The sequence below is a fragment of the Emys orbicularis genome, chromosome 10 (assembly GCF_028017835.1).
Source record: "Emys orbicularis isolate rEmyOrb1 chromosome 10, rEmyOrb1.hap1, whole genome shotgun sequence".
Taxonomy (NCBI): domain Eukaryota; kingdom Metazoa; phylum Chordata; order Testudines; family Emydidae; genus Emys; species Emys orbicularis.
Window position 1 is genome coordinate 84391204 of NC_088692.1, and position 19308 is coordinate 84410511.

The 19308-nt window shown below is 47.8% G+C and overlaps 1 protein-coding gene across 1 annotated transcript in view; it reads right to left on the reverse strand.

The window, feature by feature from the left end:
- Window positions 1-19308, reverse strand: part of IGDCC3 (immunoglobulin superfamily DCC subclass member 3) — a 172459-nt gene that overhangs the window by 47303 nt on the left and 105848 nt on the right. Inside the window, exons 5-6 of the mRNA XM_065412684.1 lie at window positions 16962-17120; window positions 3735-3900 (exon numbers count right to left, since the gene is read on the reverse strand). Of these exons, the coding sequence (XP_065268756.1) occupies window positions 3735-3900; window positions 16962-17120 (325 nt within the window). The remainder of the gene's footprint in view (window positions 1-3734; window positions 3901-16961; window positions 17121-19308) is intronic.

Here is a 19308-nt window from a genome sequence, read left to right on the forward strand (position 1 = left end):
TGCAGGAAAACAAACCATTGACTTCTTTTCTCCAGTTCATCCTCTTCCACAACAATCAGCCGTCCTGTAAACCCACTTGCAATTGCACTTCTCAGATGAGTGGCTTTGGAAACTCCCTCAGGTGTGCCCCATCCCTTCCATCTCCCAGGGTTGCAAGCCCAAGTAGGCCAAACTAACTCCCAAACTATCTCCAAAGGTTTGAGTACCTCCAAGCTTTGGGTACTTACCACCTTCCTCAGGTTGAGAGGAAGGATGGGCTTGTGGGTAAAGCACTGGACTAGGACACGAAGAAGAACTGGATTCAGTGCCAGGCTCTGTCACAGATTCTCTTAGGCAAAGCCCTTAAGGTATGTCTACACTGCAATCAGAGGTGTGACCACAGCACCTGTAGGCATCCACAAGCTAGCTTTGGTCTAGATCAGCAGTTCTCAAACTTTCCTTTCTCCCACTCCTTGTCTCTGTAGACTGGAAGCTTTCCAGGGGCAGGGACTGTCTCTTGTTATGTATCTCTATAGCACCAGGCATGATGGGGCCCTGAACTCAGCCAGCACTGCAATACAACTCAGGGGATGTGCATGTGTGCACAAAGGTACTGTGGGGCCTGGAGTTTTATAAAGACGCCTGACTGGGATGAAAACTCCACTTAGGGTGGATAATATCTCACTACCCTTATTCCAACTCACATCCTGCGATCATTTCACAAAGCTTCAAAACCATCAGAAACCTAATGCTAAAAAGCCTCGGTATTATAAAGCTCATGGGCGGCGGGTGGACCCCCGCATCAGGGAGGCTAGCCCCCTGGCTCTGCCCTTTCTGTATGAGGCCCTTCCCCCCCACCCACCAGAGCCCAAAGGCCCCCCTGCCCCTGGAGCCCTCCTCCTGCCCCCCCCCCCACGCAGCCGGAGGAGCCCTGGTCCAGCCCAAGCCGCCCCAGACCAGCCCCAGCCACCCTGAGCTGGCCCAAGCTGCCTAATAGGAACCGTGCCGTGCCACGCCTCCCCTCCCGAGACGCCGAGACGCCTAGTGGGAAAAGCAAAAGCTGTTCCTGAAGAACCTGAGCTTTTTATATGCGCCATGCAGGTTCTGGGGCGGCTGAGGAGGCGGTATCTGCTACTCAGCTTCCCGGGTTCATCAGTAATCTCCCCTGGCCTATTATACCTGCCGCCTACGATAAAGCTTTAAAAAACAAAAGCATCATTCTCCCAGGAAGGAGAAGCTAATGCCACCATAACATTTCGCTGATGGACAAAACTGAAGGAAGCGGCTTTTCTCAACCAATGTTGTGTTAATTGGATTCCTGCATACAGATAATACAGGTAACAGTTATATCACACCAGGGACCATAAAGCTCTGCTGATAATTTAGGTGTATGGCACAGAGACTGTTATTTCATAGTATGTTCTTCCATGTTATTTCCATAGAAACTGTGCTGTCAACTTGTAATTTTCACACTAAGTGCATCCCACCATATTATTTCTGCAACAGAAACATGACCATATTTTAGCATGGAAATGCAGTTATTTAGTACTTGCGGAAAACACTGTTCCCCGGTGAGATAAAAGGCCTACATTTAGTGAAACTCTGCTACCAAGCCAATATTATCTCAAACAGGGGTGCCTGCAGGAGCATTTGAGCATACCAGGGATCAAAAGGTACAGATTAAAATGTGGTTCTATTCTGGGAACTGACTGTGTGAAAATATCTTTTATTGCACCAACTTCTGCTGGTGAAAGAGACAAGCTTTTGAGTTGCTCAGAGTTCTTCAGAGCTGCTGCTGCTCCCAATGTGTATGCAGAGTAATCTTTGCTTACTTCAGTGACAGCCTTTTTCTCCCATCAGCTCTGCAGAACCAACAGAGAGATGGGGGTAGCATTTTTCAGGCTCATCGGTGTGATTTTAAACAAAGGTCCTGATCCAAAGGAAGCACTTAAGCACATGCTTGACTTTAAGACCATGCGTTGGAGGCTAAAGCACACGCTTCCGTGTTTTGTTGTATCACAGCCTACGTTCAAACTGCAGGCCCACCTTTGCAACTTTACCGCCTTTCCATGATTTCCTCAGTTACACCCATGCCGCCTCCCTGAAGGCAACAAAACCGCACAAGTGTAGTTGAAGCCAGAATCTGAGAACAAGGGAGTTGCGCAGAGGTCACCGAGGGCAGCAGTTGGCCTACAGCCTCGTGATTATGGTAATGACACGCAAGCCGAGAACCCAACTTGGCTCTCAGATCTTGACTGAGTTTGCAGGGCTGGTTAGTAAAAACATCTTTTTATTTGTGAACTGAGCAAACCCGGGGTAGGAATCAGGGAGATGCAGCAAACATGGGAACCCCCTGATGCAAGTTCCATAAAGTCTTTTTTCAGAACATTTTTATAGTGTGATTTTAAAAAAAAACACCCCACTTTTAAAAAGGGCCCTATTATGCTATGAGCTGTGCAGACACTTAAACTGAGACAGTCCCTACTCTGAAGAGCTTGCCAGACAAAGAGTGGAAGCTGAAAAATACCATTATGCCTTTTTTACAGATAGGAAACTAAGGCTCAGGGAGACTGAGTGACTTCCCACAAGGAGTCAGCGGCAGAGACGGGAACGGAACCCAGGTCTCCTGGGTCTACGTCAGTGTTTAACTACAAGACCATCTTTCTGGTCTCCTTTAGCTAGATAATTAGTTGCTCTATTTTAATAAAGGAAGAAGTGTGTGTTTCTTCCTGCTCCCCCACCATTGGAGCCCTGATTGTTACTAATAATGGCTCTCAGTTCAGCTTCCTCTTGTAAGGCAGGTCAGAGAGTCTTTCGTTACAAGTGTCCCCTTGTTCCGGGAGCACATGTGAAACTGACCAATCTCTTCTGCTGTATCCTCACTCTGAGCTAGCGCTTTCGCTGTCCAAAAGCAATCAAGGAGCAGGAATGGAAGTGTCTTGGGATCGCTCATTTAACTATCGTCCAGTAGAACAGGGGACGTTTAAGCAGGGGCGGTTCTATGTTTTTTGCCGCCCCAAGCATGGCAGTCAGGCGGGCTTCGGCGGCATGCCTGCGGGCGGTCCACGGTCAGGCGGATTCGGCGGCGTTTCTGCGGGTGGTCTGCCGGTCCCGCGGCTTCGGCGTACTTGCCGCTGAATTGCCGCCGAAACCACGGGACTGGCCGCCGGCCGAAGCCGGCCTGACTGCCGCCCTCACAGCGACCGACATGCCGCCCCCCGCGGCTTGCCGCCCCAGGCACGCGCTTACTGCGCTGGTGCCTGGAGCCACCCCTGCGTTTAAGACACAGATACGCCAATGCATGGGATAGAATTTGTCAGCATCTCTCCCCAAAAGTAGCGTCACTGCAAAGGCTTGTCAGTCACTGTTACTTCAGGAGACTTCAACAACCCCAGTCAAAAATGAAGGGATTATGCTTTCGTAACAAATTAGCCTCAACTATCTTCTATTCAAAAGGTAATGCCTGGGTGAAATTAATCTGCTCTGCTGCCCATATCGATCCTGTGTCTGTATCTAAATAAATGTCTGCGTGGACAGCACACTTCCAAAAATGATTATTTAGGGGTTGGTGAAGTTCCCGACACATAATTCTGCTCCATTTTACACCAGTGTAATGTATTGAATTCAGTAGCGTTACTCCTGACTTACACCAGTGCAATATCAGACCCTGGCTGTACGTTTCATGTCAGCCCTGACCTTTTTGTCGTCCCTCCACCCAACTCAACGAGGCTGAAATCTGTTGCCAACTGATTTACCTGTTGTTATTCTTCAGTTTGATGTGATCAGTCGGTTCTAGGATCTGCCCGTTCTTCAGCCAGGTGATCTGAGGGGAAGGCTCTCCCTGGGCCAGGCAGGTGAAGATCGCAGTCGTCCCTACGGGTCTGGAAATTGACTGAGGGTGTTGCACGAACTCCGCAGGGGCTGTGAAGGGAAGGAAAGCGAAGCATGAGGAACACTGCCAGGAGCCAACGTTGCCCTGGCACCAAGCCTGTTCTAATCACTTGGTGTAAAATAACCTGAGTCTATTTTGTGAGCGCGGCGAAGGCTGACAAAAGAAAACCACCGCAGTTTATCAGCTCCAGAGGTAGCTTGGCAGGTTTGACAGGCGTGTGTGGTCTACAGATAACTATAGATCGTGCTTGCCCATCTGTAACCATGACTGTAACCAACTAAAGAATAGAGCTGGGCTGGTTAATCGGGGAGAGGGAATTTTCAGTAATTGGATGATGCCAGGTGGGCTAGTCATTTAAAAACACAATGTCCCCTTCCTGCTCTTTAAGGGACCTGGATGCTTGTTTGTTTACACAGAGGCGCGTTGTTATATTAGGCTGCTCTGAACCACAAAGCCCTGCCTGCTTACCATGGCTTTACTGCAACGGTACCATGGCTCTGGGCCAGTGCTACGGTGGTACAAGGCCCATGTGATGAAGGCTCCTTAAAAATGAATCCTGCACATTAGAAAGGCCCTGCTGGAACTTTATTGATCTGAATGAATTCAAACACAGGGATGAAATACAAAAGCCAGAATAACCCCCCCCCCCTTAATATGTTTTTTAATATCATGTGCTGGGGAGTGGTGGCTTCATTCCTTCTTTCTCCTTGTGACTGATTGTGTACGTCGTATGAAATGAGCTCTGGTGAAAGGTGCCAGATCAGCAGCTCTGCAGTCCCGTTTGAAAGTGTGAGCCCCAAACTATAGTGTGTATCATTCCAGTGCCACTTTCACATCCTTCCACACAGCCCACACACAGCCAGGAATGGCAAATGATACCATAGCTTTGCACTCTACGGTAAGTACCGTGGTTAGAGTGCTGGGCATGGAGTCAGGATTCCTGGGTTCTAGTCCCAGCACTGACTTCAAATGTGTCTTTGGGCAAGTTGTCTCTGAGATGCCGTTTACCCACCTTCACAACAAATACCGACCTCAGAGCGACGACGCGAGGTCTACTTAATATTAGCTGTAGCCTGGTGGACACCCACTCCTGCCCTGAAGGGCTTAAAACAGCCCTGGGGGAAGGTTGTGGCTGGGAGCTGCTAAGCTGGGCTGATTGGGAAGTGGCTGCAGCTGGGCCACGCCCCAGTCAGGCGGCAGCTGGCCCTATAAAGGTTGGGAGCCAGGAGCAAGGGCCCAGTCTTTCTCTGTGTTCAGAGAGAGAAGGGCCTGGCTGCAGGGAGCTTTACCAGACACCTAGATTGGGAGCAGGGCTGGGGAAGGGCCAGAGGAGCAGGGAGCTCCGGCCTAAGAAACCCCCAGGCTGCAGGCCTGGCAAGGCCTAGTAGGTGTAGGGTTGCAGGGGGCAGCCCATGGGTAGGCAGAGGCAGCAGGTCCGAACCCCTTGGCCTGTGATGAGTGACTGATACTGCAGTCTGCCCCAGTGAATGGGGGCTACATGGAGACTGGGCAGTAGCCAAGACTGAGGCAAAGTGGGGATAGTGGGTGGGGGGTTCCCCTGGGAAGGGGAGACCCAGAACTGTGGGGGTACTGCCAGGGGACAGCACCCCAGGTAAAAGGGCACCGGGGTCCTGGGAGGGACGTGGGGCCAGAGGACAGGTGGATCACTGGCCTGCAGAGGGCGCTCCGGAGCTGGAACGAGCTAATTCCCGGAAGTCACCAGCAGGAGGCGCCGCAGGGGTGAGTCTGCTCCTCTACATTAGCAAAAGAGCTTTCCGCTGCTCAAATGCAAAATATTATGACAATTCTCTCTCTAAACGGGAGCTCAAGCTCCTCAGCTATACAAATCACTCCGGAAATTGGAATATGCTGCAGAGTTTGCCAGTATACGAGCAAATGGAGTTCAAATGAGCCACATTCATTTCCACCTGCCTGGCTGTGGAGCAGTATGGAGTTTGTTAGCGATCAGCATTGCTTCACTCAAAGAGACAAACGGTTATGAGAGTTTCCGGCAATACCATTCCAAATATGATTATTTTGTGCTGCAGTAATGTGTAAGAGCGCCACTGTGCCAGGGGTTATACATTCATAGAACAAAAAGCTGTTCCGAGCTTCAAAGAACTTCCGATCTAAGTATAAAACAAGAGCCAACAGATGGAGCAAGACATACAGACGAGGGGAACACAAGTAAACAAGACAGATGAATAAGGGAGTTCATTTCTTTACCCTATACACAGCCAGCCAGAGACGAATATGTGCTCATATGCAGTGGTCTTCACCCAGAGATCCCAAAGCACTTTATACAGGAGGGTAAATAACATTCTCCCCATTTCACAGATGAGGAAACTGAGGCACAGAGAGGTGAAGTGACTTTCCCAGAGTCAGCAGCACATCTGCAATGGAAACCCAGACTCCTGACACTCTCCCCTAGATGATGCTCCCTTAGCGAGCTACAAACATTTTGGCAGCTACATACAGCGTGTTTTTACAATAGTAACATATCAAAAGTTTGGCTGGCCATTCTCTCCTCACCAGATTCCCATTTGCTGCAGGTTCATAGACCAGTAACAGATCAGAGCTGCCCCTGTATGCCCAAGTCTTCAGCCTGGGACCCAGAACTCCTGGAGGCAGAAGCCAGAACGGTTCTAACTGCTACTCAGTTCACGATAGTCACAAACGTTTCTGACTTTTCACCAGATTTTAAGAGGAAACGATTTCTCCCCCCTCCAAGCAGCTCATCTGAGACTTAAAATCATTTATCAGAATAGAGCAATATATTGGGATCCAGAAAGCGGTGCCTGAAACGCATGCCTGAATAGCTGAGTTTATACAAGCAGTTACGCTTCAAAGGGCAAAGCTATACTACACTCCATATTGCTGCTTCTAAGACCCGAATCCTATTGCAATCTCCAGCAGTTACTAGGAAGACAAACAAACAACAGCCACAGGTCTAATGAATTTATAGCCCAAAGGCACAAAGTGGCTTGCTGACATTAAATATTTTTGACAAAAGCAAGGTTATTTAGTGAGGGACGCTCACTGCACAGGCAGGCATTTTCCAAGCAGGAGATTAGCGGGCATTGCCATGAAAGATGCACATCTCCCTTCCTTGCCACACTTACATCGCCGGATTTCCAGAAATCTAGGACACAAACAGGCTTCCCTAAGATGTGGCAGCCAGGGTGAAATTCACCCCATGTGCAGAGAGGCAGCCCAAGGTCTATGATCCACTAAGGTCTTGTCCACACACGGAGTTATTCTGGAATAGCTACTGAGCTTTACATTCACACCCTTTCTTAATCTGAATTAACTTTCAAGTGCAGACAAGCCCTCATTACTTGCACGTAAGCCTTATGTCTTGCACAGCTGTAGTGCTGACCCTCTGCAGAGGAATGAACTTCACCCTGCATGAACAAAAAGCCTCTCTCTCTCTCTGAAGAGGACTGTAATCATGGGATGATCTTGGATTTCTATTGGCTTTGATGGTTGGTCCAGTGCAGTGGTTGGATGAGAGCAATGTGAACAATAATGATTATTCTGATCTTTGCTATTACCTGGCTTATATATCACCCTCTGCAAGCCTAATAGCACCTTGCAGGATTGCCAATTATACACAGACAGGGCCTGATTTTCAGTGAATGCCTCCAATTGTGTGTGTACGCATGTTTGCATGCACAACTCTGTCACCACAAAATCAGAGACTGGATTGCAGCCTGGCTGAAAAATCATACCCCGTGGGGTTCATTTCCCCCATCTGCCCTGCAGGATGCAGGGAAGAAAGTTAGGCCACTGGTCTTTTGTGATTTTCTCCCCACCCACTCCCCCTCCCAATCAAATTTGGATAGAAGGACCCATCACTATAACATCATTAGGCTGTTACTCTTCAGGAATCGCTCAAATTCTAAGGGGATGGTCGCTATTATACAAAGCTGATTGGCTAGACAGATGCTGGGCCGTTTGTTCTTTACTGACTCGGAGGGAAAAGAGTCTCCTGGGCCTGTACAGACCAGGTCCTTCCTTGCTTAACTAGCAGTACGCTAATTAGAGTGCAGCCTGAGGTGAAATGGCTCCATGACACCTCTGAAGTATCCCTGTGCAGGTGACAGCACTGTAGGAGGCAAAGAACTCTCCAACCTTGGGAAATCTGACGCCGGAGCAGCCTGTTAAAAGTCTTGCTTCAAATAGACGTTTGCCAATTATTTAGACAGAGGCAGGAGGAGCACCCTGCATACCTGTTTGGGAAATAATTTGTTCAAATGCCATGTTGCCATGCAAACTGCAAACATAGGAGTGAAATGACTTCTGCCTCATTTTACAAATCGGCTTGAGGCCTCCCTGCAAAAGGAGGGAAAGAGAGAAGGAAAATAATTCTGCCAACAGAGACTGGCGCCAACAGAGACTGGCACCAACAAGGTGGGTACGTTAACACGGTGCCGCCCGAGAGCCAGCAGCGACCATAATACACATAACGAGACTGTTCGTGAGATGAAAACATTGGTAGTTTGTTCCCTTGCAAGACCAATCAGTCTCGTGAAGGTTCCATAAGTGTCCCCTCAAGGGAGGAAAAGACCAAAGGGTGGATTCAACTCTTTTCTCCCACCAAGTAAATCCTAATCACCGAGACAGCTCCATTTTCTCCACCGGAGCTACTTCCGTGTTACAACAGCATGACCAAGGAGAGAACCGCACCCTGGCGTTTGTATTCGACATCTGGCATAGACTCTGCAGGGGATTAAAAAAAGCCAACTCCCACTCCTTTCGCAATCAAAGCTGTACGAGAAAATGGCATCCTGACTGCTGCTTCAAGGCCAAAGCAAAGCTAAAGGTACCAACACTGAAGAGCAGTGGCATAAAGATGGCAAGCCCCGAGAGCGACAATACAAAAAAAAACCCGCTGAAGAGACGAGGATGTATTCCTCACAAGAGCCCCCCTCTTTCATTTTTAATCATCAAAGAGAAGTGGAGCATTTGACTTCTGCGAGCAGTAGGGGGGTGTTCCACTGATGGAGTTTATTGTCAGGCTAGTTTGGCAGGAGCCGGAGACTAATAATGAACCTAATCTTAGAAAGCTAATGGACACGGCTTCCTAAAACCTCCTGCTGAAACTTCCTTAGATTCCAATCAGTGAGTTTTCTCTCCCCCCACCCCGACTTTTTCACCTCCTAGATCAAGTTAATTTTTAAATTAAATTAAAATGGAGGATGATTTTGGTAGAAGAATGACAAACGGGGGGGGGGGGGGACCCTGTTCCCTGCAGCGAGCGATCGCTTTGTATTGCTTAAGTGGTGTATTGAGAGCATGACACGGTGGGGACCTAATTTTCAAGCGGTGACTTAACCTTCCCTCCTCTGTGCTGGCGCAATTTTGCAAGCGCAATTATTCTGCGAGCAGTTCACTGCCCGCCCGCTCTCGTTGGAGCCCGCAGATCATTTTGCCCTCAATGCTGCAGGTGCGCTCAAAGACGCCAAATGAGGGGACAGACATCTTCAGACTCCATTCGTCCTGTTTCATTAAACCCCGCCCCCTGGCCGGTTACCTTTACCCCCCAAAAACCTGAACCCGCTCGTTGTTCAAGGGAAAACATCTTTTCAAGAGGGAAGAAGCCGTCCAGCGGATCCCTTCTGGAGTCACTCTCTCTTCTCATTCTCTCTCATTAGCCGGTGTCAAGAGGGAGTAATTGGGACACTGTCGTATTTTACTCCAGGGGAACCAAACGTGCAGCTGTGTCCACTGGCACTGAGCCAGGGACGCTAGTCACCATTCAAAAACCCATCCCCTTGGATTCAGCGTGTCCCCACTCTGCTCTGCTCTGCTCTTTCACTAAACAAAACCAGATCTAACGCCAGACTCCAGGTTCCACTTGCTTAAAATCTCCAGAGAAGGAACAAGATTGACCAAACATCGGCGGCCTCCTCCCCCCACTTCTCTTCCCATTGCCTCTGCCCGAGTGCACCTCTGGGACCGACTCCTGCCTCTCCACCGCTCCTGCACCCTGTGAAACAGTCCTTACTGGCTCCTATTGCAACCTCCTGCTTGCTGTTTAACAACATACGGCCGAATTCTGGCTCTTGCACTGGCAAGGGAAGGGGTGTGGAGCTGCGGTGGCCAAGTGGAGCTAGCCTGGGGCTTTTTGCCTGCATAGGCCAGACCAGGCAGAATGTCGCGGGGGAGCTGGGTGAATGCATTTAGCAGCAGCACTTACTGCTGCCTTTAAAAGGTGATACGTGCACTTCCCAGTTACTAACAGCAGTGGGATCAGGGATGGGACAGGAAAATTTGGCCCTGGCCAAGCCCCCTGGGGCCCTTAGAAAGATGCTGGGCATGGTAGCGAGGAGCGGGCAAAGCAGCACTCTGCCCAGTCCCCAGACAGGTGCATCAGAGGTCCCTGTGCCTCCTTCCACACACAGGGCAGACCAGAATTCAGGCCACCGCGTGCAGCGCCAGATATAGTAGCTCTGCTAAACTATACCTAAAATGATACAGCCTGTGTAGCTAAATAATGTGATCAGAGGAATGTTTTGAGGCAAATGCTATCAGATACACATGCTCAGTACCTCTGTATTCGCCTAAACTAGAGCTACAGAAAGCTGGCAAAACTGTTCGCACAGGAGGGGGGCAAAGGCTCATGTGGGGGGTCTGGTGGGGAAAAAGTTGAGTTGTTACTGCAGTAAATTGTTAATACAGTAACCCTGTGTTTTTCAAGCAGCAGGGCTGCTGATACGCTTTAGTGGGCTGGACCAGCCTATTTCAGGGGAAGAGCAAGTGCAAGTGAAGGGGAAAGAAAGGAATTGTTGCCTTTTTTTGGTGTAGGACGTAGCAGAATTCAGTGCTTAACAGACTGGGAATTCCCAACGGGGGAACTCCAAACACCTAAGAAAACAGATACAATTGTTTTGTCCCATCCACAGATTAGGAAGAGACCTGGTTTCTCTGGAAGGTCGCCTGGCCCTTCCCTTCCCCAATCGTTAACGTGTTTCCAATAAGCAGCGACTGAATGTTTTTCTTTCTTTGCTCGGTTAGGAGGATAAGGTGGACAGTTTGAAACACCCTGCCTATTTCCCAATCTCCTTACCCTACCCACACCAGCGTCTTTCTGTTCCATGCTATCCATCCCCCTTTGTCATTCATAATGGATGGATCGTCTTGTGGATGCTTACTTCACCTGAGAGGAGGTTCACTGGCCCAAATGCCTCCACTCCCTCCACCTTACCACAACAAAAGACCATAGCAGGGAGAAAACCAGAAACCCATTTCACCCAGATCCACTGCTATATTTAAGGTGGTAACGTCAAACCCGTGGTGAGGAGGCCCGGGCACATCCCGGCTCTTGTTTGTTTGAAGTGCAGTGAGTGGATAGAAAGCTTGATTATCCAAGATATAATGAGAGGCAGGGAAGAGATCATACGGTTTTAATGACTATTTAAAGGCATGACATATGTATCAAAAAGCAATAAAGCTTAATACCGTCTTCAGAAATGCTTAAACAAATGCACTAATAGGTTTGGCTGTGCCTCGCTATGCTGCATGGTGATGTTATGAAGATCTATGGCGCGCCGTATCTATCCCCGGGGGAATGTCCTGTCTCACCAGCAGCTACTCATACCAACGGCCATTATCGTTATTTGTTTCTAAGTATTTTGGGTGTCCTGGAGCGTGAAGTCGTCTGGGCCTGACTTTCTCAGGTGCTGAGCACCCTCAACTCCAGCTGAAGCCAACGGGAGCTGGAGGTGTGCAGCCGCTCTGATAATCCACCCCCTTCGCAACACAAGCGGTGCCGTGCATCATATGCAGTGATAGGGCAAGTGGAGGGACTGCATCTAGCTGGGACATGGAAGTTCAGTCCCCAGGGCCCGTTCAGGCCTTGGTCTCTCGGCTGAGATTGCCAACAGGGAGTCACTTAGTCCCAGCTGTGGTGTTATTACAACTGTGGTCAAACCTGTCAGAGATGGTCTAGGTATACTTGGTCCTGCCTCACAGTGGAGGGATGGACTAGATCAGGGGTTCTTTTTTCTTTCTGAGGCCCCCCCAATATGCTATAAAAACTCCACGGCCCACCTGTGCCACCACAACTGGTTTTCTGCTTATAAAAGCCAGGGCTGGAGTTAGGGGGTAGCAAGCAGGGCAGTTGCCTGGGGCCCCATACCACAGGGGCTCCCACGAAGCTACATTGCTCAGGCTTCGGCTTCAGCCTCAGGTGGTGAGGCTCTGGGCCCTGGGCTTCAGCCCCATTTGGTGGGGCTTCGGCTTTCTACCCTGGGCCCCAGCGAGTGCTGGGCCTCCTTGGCGGCCCCCCTGAAACCTGCTTGCAGCCCCCCGGGGGCCCTGGACCCTTGGTTACGAACCACTGGACTAGATGACCTCTTGAGGTCCTTTCCAGCCCTCCATTTCTATGATTCCATACTACTGGGAATTGGACTGAGCCCTCCAATTCATTTCATGCAGGTTGCCAAACAGCCATAAGATGGTTAACAGCTATAATAACCTACTTGCCTAGGCGGGCTTTTAATTATGGATCTACAGTAGCAGCATGCATGCCCATTTTATGTATCTACATACTGACCTGAGCATCCTAATGCAGGATGTGGACATCTCACTAAGGGGCAAAAATTTGAAAACTGGGCCCAGAGTTTTAATATCGGAACGGAGGCTGAACTTCAGAAGTCCACTTGAAGGAGAACTGTGGGAAAACAGCACCATCACTGGTCAAAACATGACACATGACTTTTATGAGAGATCGGCTAATAATCCAAAGTAAAATTCTGCTTCCTCTGAGCACCGAGGCTGAGAATCTGTATGGATACTGACACAGCAAGTGTCCAAAACACTGGAGAGGAAAAAGAGGGCAGAATATCTCCGACTTTGGGAAGTTTCAAAAGCCAAACCCTGATGTGAAATTTGCAAATGTCCCTTTCTCTCTGGAGCTGATCCAACAGCTGGTGAAGTCAATGCAAATCTTTTCATGGTGAGACCTTGAACACATTTTTATGGCACGGATTTAGGGTGTAAATGCTCATTGCTCCTTAGCTAGGGCCAACAACTGTGGCAATGAAAATGCCAAGAATTCCAACACATAACACGGTAACTGCAGCCCAGCTGGGAATGAATTCTAACCTGGAGCCCGATCCTGCATCCCTTGCTAATGAAATCAACAGAACTGCTCACATAAGAGTATGAGCTGCAGAATCCACTGTACAAAAGAACAAAACCCATTTCTGAAAGCAGAGAACAGAGATATAAGACAGCGACTGTCAAAAAGAGCCTTCTAAAATGTGTTCTCAAGATGGACAGTCGTTTGTGAGACGGGATCTCATTTTTCTCCATAGCTTTCAGGGGGCAATGAAGCGTGGAGTGGAGAACACTGGTGACCATCTGGCCATTCAGAGCCCATCAGTTTGTTATGACACCAAACACATCATAAAGCACAATAGATCGTACAGGAGATAGAGAAAGAGAGGGCTTTGATTTATTTTCTTTACTGCCACTGACCCCTCCGCGTCTCCCATCCATCCCACGCAAACACCCTCCATTTTGTATTTAGACACAGTCCGCTCTTAAAACAGCCCCTCACAAGACTTTTGCTTGCGACATGGCACAACGTGATATTCAAATGTCTGTGTTAGGATCCCAGAAGAAAACGGAAACTTTTCTGTGTAGGGACTTAACAAAGGAGATCAAAGAACTCTAAATGGATAGGGGAGGGGAGAGAAAGAGAGAGAGTGAGACCCTAACCTTTGAAGGTGGGAGAAGTCCCCGGACGATAATAAGATGGTATTAGCCGATCTAAAAGGGAGATTGTAATGAGAAAGATAATTATCACTGAAACAGAAAAAGTGTTCAAATAGAGAGTGAAGACATCAAATGTGAAGATCTCAGCCCAACCTACAACCAAGATTTTCATTAAGATCTTTGGGACGCAGCATTACTTAGTGACTGAAGTTGAGTAATGAGAGTCAGGACTCCTGGGTTCTCTTCCACTGACTTATTGTGCGACACTAGGCAAATCACATTAACCTTTTTTTGTCTCAGTTTCCCCACCTATAAAACGTGGACAAGAATGCCTTCTTCACAGGGTATTGCAAAGGTTAATTGATTTATGCCTGGAAAGCATGCTGAGAGCCTCCCGTAACAGGAATGAAAGTATTATTTATTAGCACTTTGGAATATCATGCTGTGGGGACTTGGGCATTGTTTCGGAGGCCCAGCACTTCTGCAGAGCTCCTCCCAAATCATTCAGACTTTTGTTTCGTTGTTATTGGTTTTTCCCCTTAAACTGTGTAATTTACACCTTTGATATCTTGATAAAGCTAAAACCCGCAGTCTGGGTCTTTCACTCTCGGCAGTTTCTTATGCCCAAATAAATTTGCTAGTCTCTAAGGTGCCCCAAGGACTCCTCGTTGTTTTTGCTGATACAGACTAACACGGCTACCGCTCTGAAAACAATCACTTGAAGCTCTGAGTGGGAAAACTCAGACAATACCGTTCAGATAAAGCAGAAGCTGCTGGCAGCTACAGTAGTTGAGCACACCAAGGGCACAACTCTGTTGCCAATGGAAGTTTTGCCACTGGCTTCCACCGGGGAAGGATTCGGCCCTGGGAAAGAGACTAAACACTAGATCGGATGACCCTTGCTATACCTCTGAATTCCAAACAGTTCCCAGATCCAGCTCAACTAGCAACAGTCAGAGCTGGATACCCCTGCTGTGTCTGCACAGAGAAGCAGTCACCAGCTCCTCATATACATAGGCCCTTTTGATCTTCTAGTTCTTAATGGAAAAGCATTTGCTCCATGACAAGGAGGCTGTCCCTGATGGCTGTGACAGCACTTTCATTAGAAACCTAGGAACTGATCCTCCTCTCCGTTCCCCCAGTGTCAATCCAGAGTAACCCCAAAGGAAGTCAGTAGAGTAACACTGGATTTACAGCAGCATATCTGAAATCAGAATGGGAACCCATGTTTTCAAAGATGTGATTTTAAACCCTGCCTCTTTGTAATTAGTTTGGCTATGTAACAGTTTCCTTGATGGTGTTGTTGCTAAAGAGGACGCAGTCAGCAATATGGAAAGCTTTTATTTGTGCAACTTTCATGAAGATTTTTAAACTAGCTGCATTTTTTTTTTAACTTCCCTTTTCTGCTCCCCTACCATGTTTGGTTCAATAGCCTTTACCACATGCATACTCTTGGGAAAGATCTCCTACCAGATGCAAAGTACTTTTAAATTGCTTTTCTTCCACTCCCCCATCCCACCTCAATCCTGGGGCTTTACACTCTGTAGCTGCACCTGGCTGCATTCCAGGCAGTTGCTGATTTACTGCTCAAAAACCTGAATCTGCCTTACTCCTGCTATGAATTATTAGCAGCACTTTTATTCAGCACCTTTAACTTTCAAGATGAATGGGGAGCATCCCTTGTGTCTATCTCGGAGGGTGCAAGCGGAGGAAAAACATCACACAAAGAAATCTGACCTTACAGCCACTCTCAATTATTTTGTGCCACAGAAGTAAATGCTTAATGCCAGGGTTCCCAAACTTTTCCACTGTGTGGGCCACATCTTAATAGGGAAATCGCTGTGTGTGACCCCCTCCCATCCCCGCTGGCAATGGTATAATATCCGTGTGGCAACTACAGCAATTGCTTACAGGGAGGGGATTTCACATACTTTCATCTTCTTTTAGTGTGATTTAGCAGGTGGGAACAAAAAGGAGGCCATCACCCTTTGACCTGAGTGCTCTCCATAGATCAGCATTGGAAGGAATACATGTATTGAGTGATCAGGATCAATTAGCTGTAGAGCTGATATCACTTCTGCACTGGTAGCAGAGATACAGCTGTGAACCCAGCATGTGACTCTCGGTAACTGAGAGGTGAACATCACCGCGGAAGGATAGCACTTTCCCTGTCACTAGCATGAAAGGTTCAATTAGCCCACTCCGGCAGGAGATGCATAATTTGAGATTCAGGATATCATCAGTCAACCGTTAATGAGTGAACTGATGAGAGTGTGAGATGCTGTAAGTGGACCAGCCTGAGGAGGAGGTGAGTGCCTGTAATCAGGGGAGGATTATTACCATTCAGCTCCATGCTGCCGGCTGTGTTGCCTTTCTAAACACTTGCCTGGCTCCTTTCACCATGGAGACTGGTGGCTCGTGAGTTTCGGAGCGCTTGGTTCTGGCTGCTGCCGGGAAGGCCCATGAGAAGTGGCCCTGTCAGGACTATTGCTGTGGGCCAATGCTGGAGCCTTGGTTTCCCTGGCACTGAGAATACGGGGAATGTCCCAGGTGACTTTTTAACAGGGCTCAGCTCCGAATCTTTCATCTGTTGCTAGAGTCCATCGCGGTGGGTCCCCTGCCCACTGACCATCCGGAACCAGAGTTTTAAATGTCTTAACTGTACAAAATAAATGTCATGCTGGCAAAAGATGCCCCGGTGAGTGAACTCTGTTATCCGCAGAGAACAGGCATAACACAGCATCAATAGCACTACAAGCTTCCTCCATGCCACCCTACCAGTGGGCCTCAACCCTGCCCTGGAGGGTCCACTGGTAGAGGGGAGAAAGTAAATCAATCTCCAGGTCCATTCAGCCTTTAGGCTCCCAGCTGGTCCTGTTAAAAAGGGTGCTAACTAATGACGGGTGAGTTTTGTGATCACAAGAACTGGATGGGGGCATTTCCACCTGTTTCACAAAGGCAACAAAAGAACCATTGGACGTTAAGGACGTCTGTTCTCTACTGACCTGGGCTGGATACACACGAACGAGGGATTTCGAAAGGAAAGGCTGTGTGTCACATGATCCTTCTCAGCTCAGGCAGACAGACGTACTAGCTCTGCTCGAGGTGGCACCTAAAAACGGCAGTGGCCGCAGCAGCATGGGCAGCGGCTCAGGCTAGCCAGCCGAGTCCCTGCCTAGGGGACTGGGGAGGATTGTACTTTAAAAAAAAAACTTTCCTCTCTTCACGAACATGCAATGCAAAGAACATCTAGGAAAAACTGGACCAGCGTCTGTTAAGGGCCAGATCTTTACACGGGGCTCGGAAGTGGTGGAGGAAATAGCTAAATGGGTGTAATTATCCAATAGTACCCTGGTTATCTTACCTTGTACGACTAGCCTTCCCTGGGCAGTTCTCCGCACCCTGGTGCCGGGTTTGTTAGCAGCACACACGTATATCCCAGAATGCTGCACCGTGAGGTCAGAAATCATTAGGTTTCCTGTCCCCAGCACCTGAATTCCTTCTACGCCAATGGGACGGCCATCTGGAAGAGGAAACCAGACCAAATTACTTAGTGTACCTTTAAGCTGAACTCTCTGGCCCACTGCGAGGGGAGTTAGTCCTGAGTCCCATGCAAGGGGAGTCCTTCCATTCACTTCAGTGAGTTTTAGCTCCAGCCCTCCACGGTGCAACTCGAACGATGCACGTGACGTGCGGAAAAAGCCAGTCCAAGGGCCTCAACTAAGCCTTTGCCCCCAATTACAACGTGTTTCATTTGTATCGGGCCATTGCATTTTATTGTTCCACTGGTTGGGGTTTTAAGATTCCGTACCTGACAAACACAGCTCTAAATCAGCACTAGCCCATTCCAGGGTGTCTGAGTGGAGAGCCGGGTGGTTATTGCTGGAGGAGCTGCCCTTTCATCAGATATGAAACTGAAATCCTGTTTCCTTCTTGCATGTGTGTTTAGAAAGAAGGTTAAAAGCCCTACAGAACCAAAAAATAAAGGCCCAGCCTTGGGGATCTTAGCACCTGAGCACAACACACCCTCTTCAAATAGTTGTTCCTTTAGGTAGCAAAACAGTTTGTGTGTTGTGCTTTAAAGGTGTATTGAGATATTAAGAAAAAAGGAAAATTTGGGATCACTATTAAGAAAAAACTCCTGCCAGTGATTATATTAGACTGTGGCTTAGTCTCCCCAGAGAAGTAGTGGAAGTCCAATAAAGACTTTAAACATTCTGTAGGGAACAATCGTTCACGGGCAGGAGATCAGCTAGATGAGACAGTTATTTTCCATTTCTATTGGCCCAATCCTGAGACGCTGTGCACCTGCAACTCCCATTGATTTAGCACTCTGATTCTAGGATTGGCTTTACTCCAGTTGGATGCATAACTACGAAGTTGTCTTAATCACAAAGAGCCTTATCCCAAAGGGACTGCGACTGGTACTGCTTGCAAACATTCAGGGCTCTATGGAGCATACAGTGTCAATATCTACTGTAATCCAATGATGGGAAATCTATGTGCAAATCAGTGTGGAAATGAAGCTGTTGACATTCAAAATGTGGTTGGGTCACCTCAGTCAAGCAGCTGAGACACCTTATAATTTTTATCTTAGCTATTGGTCTTCATGCTTCAGGCAATAAACTGATTAGCAGCTGGGGTCAGGAAGAAAATTCCTTCTGTAGAATAGTAGTGCATAATGAAGAGCTTTTATGGGGACTTTATCCTACCTGTGAAGAATCCAGAGCCAGCCATAGCCTTACAGAAAACCAACTAAATGGCTACACTGGTCAATTACAGTATAGTCGTTCTTCCAGCAGAAAGGGACAAATAACTATCACCCAACCCAAAAGCCACTTTGCAAGCCATCTGTGATATTTTGGGCATCTACCCATTTCTTCGGTTTGTTTCTACTTATGTTTAGGCATGCAATTTCTTCCTCATTCCAGGAACTTTTTTTTTTTTTTTTTACACCAAAAGCACAACCACTTATCACAGGAGCCAAACCACCAAGACAGCTTAAGTCCTCAAGAACAGGAGCACTAAGAGATGATAGATATGAAACCAGGCCTTTCAAAGAAAAAAAAAAAACAGCAGATCCTGCAGTATGTGTTTATCCATCAGACCAGCAGAAATAAATAGTCTAATTTCAGATGGCACCTTGACAGAGAGCGGTGGGAAAAGGTACTATGGATTGAAAGACACAACGCTCTGAAATTTGCAGAAGCATCTCCTGCCCATGCTCTTTGCAATGTTTTACAGGAAATGTTTAACTCAAAGGTTTCATTGTTCCACCAGGCAGGCAGACCCTGGACACTTCATTATTTAAGTTACAGTGAAAGGTGCTCAGGTCTTTCAGATGGAGAAAAACAATGTCATTAAATAATTGTATAGCTGGCCAATGTGCTGCAGCAGTAAATTGCTCAGCCATAAAAAGAACAGTAAAGTGTGACCTGTCCAGTGTTTAATGAGCAGTAAGAAGGGTCTGTTCCCTTTGAATAATATCATTTAAACCAAACTGTAAAGAAGGTCTGAATTAAATTCAAATTGGACTTGATTTCATCTTTAAATTAGACCTTTTTGAAGCCCATATTTACAATAGGTGTAAAAATCAAATCTCTCTCTTGAGGAAGTAGGACAGGTGAGATATATGAGCAGACTGTACCTGGCTGTATGACTGTATAAATGAATTAAGAAATAACACAGAACTATGACTTGAATGCCTGTCT